Here is a 12057-nt window from a genome sequence, read left to right as displayed (position 1 = left end):
GAATTAAGGTTGCCTGCCAGCAAATACAGAAGTTCCTAGATGAAGATTGACACCTGAAAAAATAAGAAAATACGCTCCACAAAATGAAACAAAAATAGTAACAGATGAAGAAATGCACAGTTAAAATGATAGTGCTCCATTATTGCTTTGTTGCAATTCCTTTTTCTTACTGTTGGCATGAAGAATGTTTTCAGAACATGTCAGTCTTTGATAAACAACTATAACCTGGAGAGGCTAAGAAACAGCGCAAACTTCAAATTCTCATCACCAGTTTCAGATGTGGTAGTGTGGTTCAATTGTGTATATTAGTCAGTCTCATGGCTCACTGTATGATTTTTTAACTTTTTCTAAGGATTCTGGACCTCTGATACTAAAGCTGGTAAGGGTCCAAGATAATTCATACCTACATAGAAAGATATTTTTTCTGAGTTAATGATTGAGATAAGGTGTACTTTCTGAGCAAGGGATTGGAAGGATATTTTCAACAGCTAACACCATCTCCTCCAGCTCAAATGCAGAGGATGGTATTGAGAATGGAGCACCTGTCTACTTTCCAAGCAGAAAGCAGGCACATTCATTAAACTGTATCAATTATCTAAGCAATATTCCCTTCCTGCTGGATGGGTGCCCTCTGATATCCTGAAAGACACTGTTCTGATGTGAAAAGCAGAGATATGTAGTTAGCACCAAGGTCTTTTCTTTTAAGTAGAAAAGGTTTTTTTGTGTGTGCTTTTAAAATGAGGAGATATAACACAGAAATAAAATTAATGGAGCAATGTCTTTTTCATGGGCAAACGGGGTCCCAAGGTGTGTGGCTCCTCCTAATGCTCTGTCCACAAGAACACTCCATGATTCCCTTTTCGAAAGTTCTGAGAGCTGATGATGCAATGTCTTTATCTCCCTGATCTTTATTTGTGATTTAAACACTATTTTGAAAAAATGCAGGCTCATTCCTGACTACTGTACGGGATTAGAATTCATTTATGTGCTGTTGATTTGTATACATTACCAATAATTTATCTGAGGGAATGGATATCTCTGGGATTACCACAAATGCCTAAAAATAGAAATATGTATGCAAAATATCTCAAGAACTTGGAGTGAAAGGATGTATAGGAAGTAAACACTAAGGAAAAATATTCTCAGCATTCATATAGAATATTAACTGTTATTAATAGAAAAAAATAATGGAAAATAGGCATCACTTTAAGTCATATAATCTAGATGTGTTTACAGATAACACTGTCAGTGCATCTGAGATCAAGATAAAAATTTCATTATTTCAGGAGAAAGTGCAGACATATACATGGTATTGTAAATTATCAATGTGTAACTTATTTTTGTGGAAATTATACTCAGTACACATACAGATTTTATTTAAAAATTTGGATGTATTTGATTTTACATTCATTTTCATTTTATTTTATCCAAAATTTCTGCAAATGCAGCTAAAACTGATGAGGATTTCTCTGTAACAACTGACTAGTGATCTTGCACCGATCCCACAATTCTTTCAATTTGTTTGAGCCGTGGAGATGTATGGAACACTGAAAGGGGAAACTGTTTAATAAGTAGTTTTGGGAACTTCTCCAAATTCCATGCTTGCATCTTTTTTTCCATCCCTACGCCCATCCTTCCTTTACTCATTGAAATCATTGCATTTCTGTTTCTTTATAGAGCATTATTGCAAGAGCCTGTGTATGGCAATAAGTTACTACAGGTATGACGTGCTGACTGATGGAAAATACGCAGTAGGCTAAATATAGGCTATTGTGAAATCATACTAATCCTCAAGTTATTCAGTGAGAATATGGATTCTGTGTGTAGAAATGGTAGGAATAATCTACCAACTGCCTTTAATTTCCAGTTGTATTATATATATTCACATCCTATTTAGTACAACATTCATTATAAGTGTTCCATTCATTATATTATGCCAGTGACATACATGTGTATATTTGGAGTGCAAGTATTTTGACTTCAATATGTCCTTAATTTTTTCAGGCAACTTAAGTTGTACTAGCATTGTGGTATCATTCCTTTGGAAGTAGAAAATACAGGAGTGTAGATAAGGCAGTAGACACTTTTAATAGTTTTAGCTGAATATAAATTCAGTTTACTAACTAAGAATTCATAAGTCAGATACTTTATTTACTTGCTGAGGGAAAGTAAAACCAAAATAATTCTAAAATGTAGGATCTGACAAGGGGGAATGGTTTTAAAATGAAAGCGAGCAGAATTACATTAGATATTATGAGGAAATCTTTTATTCAGAGAGCGATGAGATGCTGGCACAGCCTGCCCTGAGAAGCTGTGGATACCTCTTCCCTGGAGGTGTTCAAGACCAGTCTGGATGGGGCCCTGGGCAGCCTGATCTGGTAGCTGGAAACCAGCATACAGCAGGGGTTGGAACTGGATGGCCTTCAAAGTCCCTTCCAATTCAAGCTATTCTCTGATTTTATGCTTCTATAATTCTATGATCTGATGTAATTGAAGTAAAATAGTAATTGTACCAAACCAAAGCTTCAGAATAGCTGTAAAATTATTTCCCTAACAATGTTTTTACATTTAATTTTGTATTTGAGGATAAAAGTTTGAGGTTGGAAGAGACGGCTGGAGGTCGATATTATTCCACTGCTCAGTCTCTCACTGAAAAAATGCTTCCCGGTGTTCAGATTGAAACTCCTTTGTTAGATTCTGTGCTCATTGTCTCTTGTGTTGGTATGAAGCATTGCTGGTTCTGTCCTGCGTGCACTCTCCTTTAGGGGTTTATCCATGTTAGTAAGATCCCCCTGAGCCTTCTCTTCTCCAGGCTAAACAGCCCCAGGTCTCTAAGCTTCTTTCTCATAGGAGAAGTCCCTCAGCCCCTTTATCATCTTTGTGCCCCATGTTTGGACTCTGTCCAGTATTTACATGTCACTTTTATACTGGAGAGGACTGGTGAGGCATCACCAGTTCTAGAAAGCATTATCTCCCTTGATCTCTTAGCAGTGCTCCTTCTAATCCAGCTCAGGTTACCATTAACCTTAAGCAGCAAGGACACGTTGTTCATGCTGAAATTGATGTCTGCCTGGACCCCCAGGACCTTTGCTACAAAGCAGCTTTCTAGCTGGGTGCCCCCAGCCATGTCCTGGTGTGGAGTGGTTTTTCTCTGGGTGGAACTCTGCACTTCCACTTGCTGACCTTCATGAGGCTCCTGCTAACTCATTTACACTAACTTGCTCAGATGCCTCTGGGAACCAGCACGACCTTCTGGCCTATCAGCCATTCCTCCCAGTATTTGTCATCTGCAGACTTGCAAATGGAACATTACACCCCCTTAATAGCAGATCATTAATGAAAATAGCTTATGTTACAAATAAGAAATTGTGACATAGACTTGTAGAGAATTACGATCTCATTGATATTCAAATCTATCATGCAATTTATAACTCAAAAAAAAAAAAAAAGAAAACAGACAAATTTTATAACGTAGGTATCTTTTTATTGCTTTAGACTCCTTTTTTTCCAGAACATTCACAAATTTAATTGTGATTGTTCAATCCATGGCAGCTTAATAAAATTCAGGGTTGACCTTCATTGTTCAGCAGCATTTCTTTGATGAAAGCAAATCAAAATGCAGGCACTGAAGGAATGTAATTCATGTGTAGGGAAAGCAGATTTTGAACAAGAAATGATCAGTCTTCACAAACTGACCAATTTTGAGTGGTACTCAAAGGAAAGAAATAAAATTCTTACAGAGCCTGCCATCTGTAGGTTTAAGACCAGCTGATGCATGAACAGCCTGCCTCATTTTAGTCTGATTAAGAACACTGAAACATTAATACTTCTGGTGGTGACCCATTTTCAATACTGTACCAGGGTGGGAAATCAATATGTGAGCAGTTGGATTGAAATGAAGAGACCTCTTGCATATAAATGGAGGTTTTTAGGAATGCACTTACTAGGACAATCAAAGGAGTTGTGCATGTGTCTAACGGAAACATAAAACAACTTGTAGCCTACAACACATTTTCAGAGGACAATGAAAACAAGCTTATCAAGTTTAATATCTTCTTATTTTTTTCCCATTTGAACTCCTTTACATAAGCCCTCACTCCAAACAAACAAACAAAGAGAAAAAAGCCATGGCAAAACCCCCACCACCAAAAACAACACTCATTTTAGCTCTGAAAAGAACTGGAGGAGAGAATAAGTGAATTTGTGTAATCTCTCACATTTCTCCTTGTAGAACAGCCCAGGCCAAGTGCTCATCCTCACTGTTTGCTGGTTCAGTTTGCACTCAGTGACATTGCTTGACATCTGATTGCCTGCATGCACGTACCTGCAAGCAATATGTACCTATTATACATTTTTTGACAGCAATAGCCTCTTATTGGTTTATAAAAATCAAATGATCTAAAATGAGAAAGTATTTCTTCTCAGTGCTTCTTTGCTTGCACAGTGAAGCAGTTTCTACAAAAGGCACAGCATATATAGTATTATGAAAGCACCTGTCTTTTTCTAGTGGTTGTGTGACATGATTGCTTCTGACAAGGAGCTGACCAGTAGTGAGGAGGTAAATGTGCTATTTCTTATGTGAGCACTTGAAAAAGACAGAAAGAATGTTCCTCTGTTGTGCTGATAATTCAAAGGCTGAAATTTCTAATGATTTTCATTTGCAAAACCAAAATAGAAAACTCATGGAAGTATCCCCAGTGAAATTCTACTACTGTTATGGTAAGGGTTGACAGAGTAGCCTGTTCTACTAGTCTTACGTGCTTTACAGATCAGCACGTTATCTTGTATGAATGCAGTCTTCAAAAATAAAATCCTTCCATTGAAAGGGCTCACCCTTAGGAAAGGAAGAAATTTGCTTCAAAGCTGAGTGACCTAATGCTTTCTTTCTCAACTCTTTGTTAAGGTGGGGGGAAAGGTGGGAGAGGAAATGCCGAGTCCCATGTCCCAGAGGATTATGGGGTGGTGAAGTCTAATTGGAACGTAAATCATGTTTGTGTTATCTGTGAAGACTGGCCTCTGTTTGTTAATTGGCATGCTGAGATCATTTTGAAATGGTTGATATAACACTGTGGTCCATTGAACAGGAAGCTCTGCTGTTTTCACAGTTTGATAATCAATGCATCACTGCACACAATTCCTTTCAAATGTGTGTTTGTTTGTCCTGTTTGCTTAATTGAACAGCTGCAATTACTGTTACATACAACTGAATGTTAATTCAGGGAAGAAGAGAATTTTCCTTCTTCATTATAATTAAAAGTATAAATTGGAAACCTGTATAACATTGAGTGTTAATTGAGTGCACTAATTCATAGATTTAATCAACCAGGTATGATAGATCATATTTTATACACACACAGATTCCAAAAAAAAAAAAAAAAGAATTATTGGTATAGTTTTTCGTTTGGGTTCAACACGGCTTTGTTAATATGCACATACTGCAGTCATAAGAACAATTGCTACTTGAAAACTTGTGGAAGAATACAATATTGTGTTTTAAAAAACTGTGCTGTTGAATATAGTTCATTGCTTTCTTCACATCTCTGGAACAAATCTTAACATGTTTGTGGTGATGATAAATTTTGCTTAACAATTCACTCAAATAGGCCAAATGTATTTAACCCTTTAACTGAACTTACAGCATGACAGTAATATTCCAATCGGTTGTTGCTAGATTTTGCAAAATATCATTTAAGCTACAATAGCAATCCAGTTAGAATGTGAGTTTGTGTTTCAGGGTGGTTATGCTGCCTACCGGTATGCCCAGCCTGCCACTGCCACTGCAGCTGCCTACAGTGACAGGTAAGATCTCATTTATTGCTAATAAATATCTGACCAGTGGAAGTCAAAGATGATTCTATAAATTTGCCTTGTTGAAGTCTCATAACTGTCTTGTTGCTCTGCAGATAATTGTGATATCCAAAACAGGCTGTTTTATTATAATCCATGAATAGCCATAAATTGAGAGGTTTTAGGCCTTAATTGAGAATTAGGCATGAGATGTGCACATTCCCAAGCTGAACATCATCCAGTTAATGTCTGTGACCCTTGTACAATTTAGATAAATATACGTATAGCTTCATGACGATCTGCTACTAAAGATCATAATTTGTCTTAGGAGTATTATTTCATTTGATTTAGAAGCTGTGCCCTCAGTTCTTATTGATGTTATTTCAGTCAGTGGAAATTGGGAATGAACTGCATCTAAGCCTGAACTATCCCAGGCAAAAAATATATATTTTTTTTCCATTTGCTTTCTTTCCAAGCATGTGATTTTTTGAAATAGTGGGAAAAAAAATAGTTATGCTTCTTCTCCAGTATGCTTTTGTCTTCAAAATGTAAGCCACATTGATGAGAGGAATACCCGAACTAACAGATCATTAAAACATGCGTAAGAAAAACATACAGAGGCGTAATATCCATAAAGCAAAAGTGATGTCGTATAAATTAACTCATCTTCTCACAAGATGAAAATCAAGGCCCATTCCATGCTGGTGTCTAAATTGCAAATTTCCAATAGAACAGGATTTTGTCAGATTGCGTAAAATTAAACATGCATCAGTCTTTGCAGTGTGTCTGGACATTACTTAGTACCGAAAAGAAGGAATATTCCACTGGTTCTTCAGAAATTGTACCCTAGACAGAATCTTTACAACTGTTTTCATGTCTTTGAAGAGTGTACAATCATGAAGGCAAGATGCATGTTGTGAAAGACAAATACATGCATATATTTTGCTTCACAACAACAGTGGAACGTAAGGTCATTGTTCTCAGTTCCTCATTTATGAAAATTTTCCCTTGTAATCATGCAGATGATTTCTTAAGTCTTGAATTGAAAAATTACTTCTGATGCTAAATTAAACATTGCTTTTAAGTGTTTCTTAAAGAAATCAACAGATTAAAAAATTTCAGTGAACTGTTTCTTAGATTGAAGTGCTGTTCATGGATTCTGTATTTTTAGAATAAAATACCATGGTATGAATGTTACAATGCTATGCATGCATATTTGCCTTTAAAACGCTTATTCTGGATAATGAAGACATATTTTTTAAAGTTATGTGAATAAAATAATTTGCATGTGTGGCTGAGGCATGCTGTGTCAGACAGGTAAGCAAGTTACTTTCTATTATTTCTGAATCAGTAATATTGACTAGATACTGCTGTTTGCACTATGTTTGCAGTCTACTATTTCTACTTAGGGTAACGTACAGGGTGAAGTGCTATTCAGTAGTTTCATTTCATTTCCACAAAGGTGTGTTAGCATATTGCAGCTCTAGAATTTTTCTCTGAGCTTATAATGCAAAAGAATTCCTAATCATAAAAACTTACTAAGTTGGAAGGACAACATTAAAAATAACCCCCCCTGGTTAGTCATTTTTTGCTAGATATCATTCAAATTTCCCCGGATCATCTTATAGGTTGATTATTTTAACAGAAAAATGAATTTATGAAAAATCTGTATGTTATATAGTGAAACAGAGCAATATCAAAATGACTTTTAAATGCCTTAATTACGAATCAGGTACCTTCTCATAAACCAAATGCTGTAAGGTAAAAAATCAGATTGTCGCATGTTCTGCTATGGGTAGAAAGTCAACCTCACTAGGAGTTCTGCTGAAAATAAAATTGTTTAAGGAAAAGATAGTGTCCCTAAATGTTGTAAAGAAAGCTTGTGATGGTGTCAGTAGTAATGCAGCTTAATTCCTTTTTTTTCAAAATACGCTTAATTTTCAGATATATTTTGTGTATAATTAGAATTGTAATAACCTGACTGTTGCATAATTTTAAATATCTTAAATGAATTATTGATCTTTTTTTTAATTTAACTTCTCTTTTTAAATGAGGTTACCCATCATCTTTGACCTGCTTTCCCCAAATGAATGTGGTTTCTTGTGTTAATTACAAATACTGTAATTGAACTTCTTTACGGGAGAATCCTAAAACAACCAAAGAGAATCAAACATAACAACCTGCATATGTGAAACTATATACAAACATGGATACCCCTGATTACTCACAATCAGTTTGGTTAATTTTACTACCTTTTTATTCATTTTTAATGAATTCAGTCGTTTATACAGCAATTGCTAAAATTAAGAAATACAGTTCAGTACTGCTTATTTTTCTTCTTCTCAGTGTAATAGTAACTCACTGTCATCTGACAATACTGAAGACTCCATATCTATACACTGATCCTTTTTAGTGCTACTTTAAGCTGCTAATTATTTAATTTCAAATAGAATATACTTAATGTTTACATTTAAAGAATGCCCAGGAAAATCAAGTGGCAACCAATGAGTATTAAAGCAGTGATGTATCATGAAAATCCTTCTTTATATTAAAAGAAAAAACAACAACAACAACAAAAAAACATTTTGACTGCATGTTATATACACGGAGAATGGCAGTGTCCCATATTTAACATGCTTCTTAAATCAGGAGTTGGAAAGGAGAAGTCTTTGAATTGGAGACATTTTGATAAATTAAAAATGAAGGTTAACAGAAATATTCAGGATTCAAAAATGGAGACACTGACTACAGTGAATCAATGTACAGTGATCACTTAAAAGAACTTGATTTTTAAGAAATGCAATGGTATCCTTGTTTGTCATGGTTGGAAGTATTGCTGGAAAAAGGGGAAGAACAGATTAATAAGGGTGAGTCTGCTGGCAAAGGAAATCTCATGAAATAAATCAAAGCTAAGCCAAATAAGTTTAGTAAGAAAGGCACCAAAGTATACGTATTCTAAAAACAAATTCACTGTTGAGGTAGGACATACAGATTTCTCCACTTCTTAGGATTGTAAAAGAAAATAATAACCAAACTTATAATAAAAAAGTGCAGCTTGCTTTATTGGTGAAGCAATATAATCACAAAATACAGCTTTAAAAATTTTAAATTGGATTTTTGTGCTTTGATCTCTCATCATACTGAATTGCACTTAAAGAGATGAAGATCTGTGATGAAGTGGATCAAAAAATAATTATTAACTTTCTAATATTTAAAGAGTTTCTGAAATTTTTCCAACTGATAAAAAAGGGCCTCTTTGTCTGCAGATGTCCTTCATCATTCAGGAGCATTGCTTCCCAACACTTTAAAGTGAGAATGCTTGTGAAAGTAATTATAATGGTGTACAAATACTAAATTGGATGTCAACAAAATGGTAGTGCAACTTTTATTCAGCTTTTGTGTAAGATTTTCAAAACTATAAATAAAAGTAGACTTGTTAGTTTTCTGTCAGTGTCTGAAGTAAGAGGAACTAGCAAAGTCATCAGCTTTTGTATTTATGAGGTAGAACAAGTCAAAGCATGGCAGTGGGGTGTATTGTCATTTTGTCATTGCATGTTCACTTGATGTTGCTAGTATGTCTGTAATGCTGTATTGAATTTGACAGATTCATCACATAGCTCAGTGAATGGCTTGCTTGAATTAAGCCAATGGGCAGATTTATTCACATTGATTGGCTATTGGTTTTGTGTTTTTTGATTTGATTATTGCATCTTTGATCAGAGTAAGAAAAATGTTCCTTTCTTGCTTATTAAGTTTGTCAGCAATATTTCTGATAGTGTATGTAATAGTATAATAAAGCAAAACCCCAATAATAATGAACTATACCTGCCTGTAAGGCAGAATCTTTTCACTTGTACTGCTTGCTAACCCTCTAATACTCAATAATTGTGTGTTTATATATGTATGGTTATGGATTCATATATATACACACATTCCCCATCCATCACTCACCCACAAACTCACATACACACAGACACATGTGCACGCACACACACACATAAATTTGTACAGATGTAGACATTAATTCCTTTTCTTTTTCCCCTTAATTTAGTATCCAATTTAAATTTGACTATAAACAATGAGAAGATTCCCACTGACTATTTTGTTGTATGGCTTAAATCCTCACTGGAAGCTTTTTTTTTTTTTTTTTTTTTTTTTTTTTTTTTTTAAGAAAAACAAATAGGATTTATTCCAAAATATTATGCTACATCTTGTAGCATAAAAATGTATAATTTTTTCTTTATCAGTTTTGTGTTACATGTTCTGTGGTCATATATAGGATTCTGTGCAAAATTTGAGGCAGGAGACTTTATCATATAAAAGTTCTGAATTTTCCAAATTTGAAACCTTTCTTACTCTTGTTAAAGTCCTGATTCTCCAAAAGTTTTTGGAAAGTTTTTAAAATACCCTTGTGGAGTATTTATTTTTGTCAACGTCCCATTACCTACAATAATAGAATTTAATGTGTTTTCCAATTCTTTTTGTGCAAGTAGTTGAGAGTAACACTTGGTATTTCCATTCAGATTATTCTAAAGTAGGATAATAGGTACAGATTTTATTCAACTGGAAACTTGTTCATTAAAGTATCAAAAATAAGAATAAAATACACAAAATATAAATATGAGCTTCTGTAGGGGGAGGCACAAATGTGCTCTTTTGTGTGTTCTAGATTTGAAGATTATCTATACAAATAAACAATGAAAAATGCAGTGGAATTATACCATTTATTTTATCCTCTTGAGGACTTTACAAGTAATATATACTAAAAATTAAACTTTTGTCAGCTTGTAAAATATAATAGGATCTTCAGAGAGTTTAATTTGCCATTACATAATTTTATAGGAAGATTAATATTTTAAACAGTAGTATTTCATTCATTTCATTATCATACATTTAAAGATTTAAGACAAATAGCATTTATGCACATTTTTAATTTCTAAATTAATCAAATTGGGAGAGGAAAAAGAATAAAATACAGCAGTATCTTTACAACCAGTTGGAAACTTCAAACCTTGGTGAATTTTGCAATATAAGATGAATGTTGAGAAATGTGAAGAAGTTTGGGGACTGGAGGTGGTAACTGTGCAAGAATTATTGTGAGCTACTCAAATGCTGAAATTCAAAAGGTCCAGTTAGCATCCTGGCAGGTACAAAGGTTGTGTTTACCTTTTTAAAGAGATATAATATGACAGATACACATATAACACTTCAAATGCTTTGGTTTGGTGTGGTGATGTTTGGTCGGTCTAGATTTTCGGATTATCCTGTGTAGTAGATAAGCTTGTCTATTCCCTAATTTTGCAAGGAAACAAATCACTCACTTTGCTCTTACTGAGGTGTAGTTCAATTCAGGCATCTTTTAGGCTTGTATATCTTCTTCCCTTTATCTGATCTGTGGCAAACTGAGTATTGATGGCACCATACTGGTATTTCATAATCATGTTCATTACTAAGATCACAGTTTAGGGAATGGCTGGAGTTTATAATTCATGTTATAGCCATAAACAGCAGATTCTAGTGATGAAGATAGAAAGGAAAATTGGGTAATTACAAAGAGAATATATAAGAGAAGAAAAAAAATATCAAAAGATCAGATAGGAATTTCCTGAAATAAAAATGTATTGCATGTAGTACTTTCTAATGGTCAAAATATGTTTCACTCTAAAATATTATAGATGTTTTACATACTTAGATTTTTCTAATATATTTTTAATGTTTGGTAAAATTAGCATGTTTTCTTATACTTTGAAGTCTCGGTTCACTTGTGTGGGACGTCAGTGTTCATGTAGTATCCTTGTAACTATTAAAAGAACACCAGTGGTTCAAAACTGGAGTAATAGCACAGTAAAGAAAGTTAGGGTTCTTTGGCCAGAACCTACTATTAAACATTTATCATGTTAGAACTTGTATTTTTCATACCCTGCTTCTAATTCTTTCTCCCATAATTCCCATTGACATCACTGTAACATCAAGGGATATGATAAGAATCCCCACAGACAAGGAAAGACTTGAATATTGCTGTTAAATATGATGTGATATCCATGCTGGGAGTCATGAAGAAAAAAAAAAATAAGAAATAAGCTAGAGATACATTAGAGCCTCGATTTCCAGATCATGGCTTCCTGAAGTGCTCCAGTTTTTAAAGATGCTGAGTAGTTTTGCTGAGGTTTCCCTTTTGACCTCTGTAGAAGCTGCTGCATGCTTATCATTTTCTGCAAATAAATGAACATAGCAGCTATGACACTTATATGTCCAGTTCAGTATACTTGC

General features: G+C 34.4%; 1 protein-coding gene across 1 annotated transcript in view; it reads left to right on the top strand.

Annotated features, from left to right (window-relative positions):
- Nucleotides 1–12057, top strand: part of RBFOX1 (RNA binding fox-1 homolog 1) — a 233266-nt gene that overhangs the window by 197116 nt on the left and 24093 nt on the right. Inside the window, 1 exon segment of the mRNA XM_042864325.1 lies at nt 5735–5799. Within this exon segment, the coding sequence (XP_042720259.1) occupies nt 5735–5799 (65 nt within the window).

This window comes from Lagopus leucura, unplaced genomic scaffold, assembly GCF_019238085.1.
Source record: "Lagopus leucura isolate 7727_CA_CO unplaced genomic scaffold, USGS_WTPT01 Super-Scaffold_760, whole genome shotgun sequence".
Lineage (NCBI taxonomy): Eukaryota > Metazoa > Chordata > Aves > Galliformes > Phasianidae > Lagopus > Lagopus leucura.
This window is presented reverse-complemented; position numbering and strand designations above follow the sequence as displayed.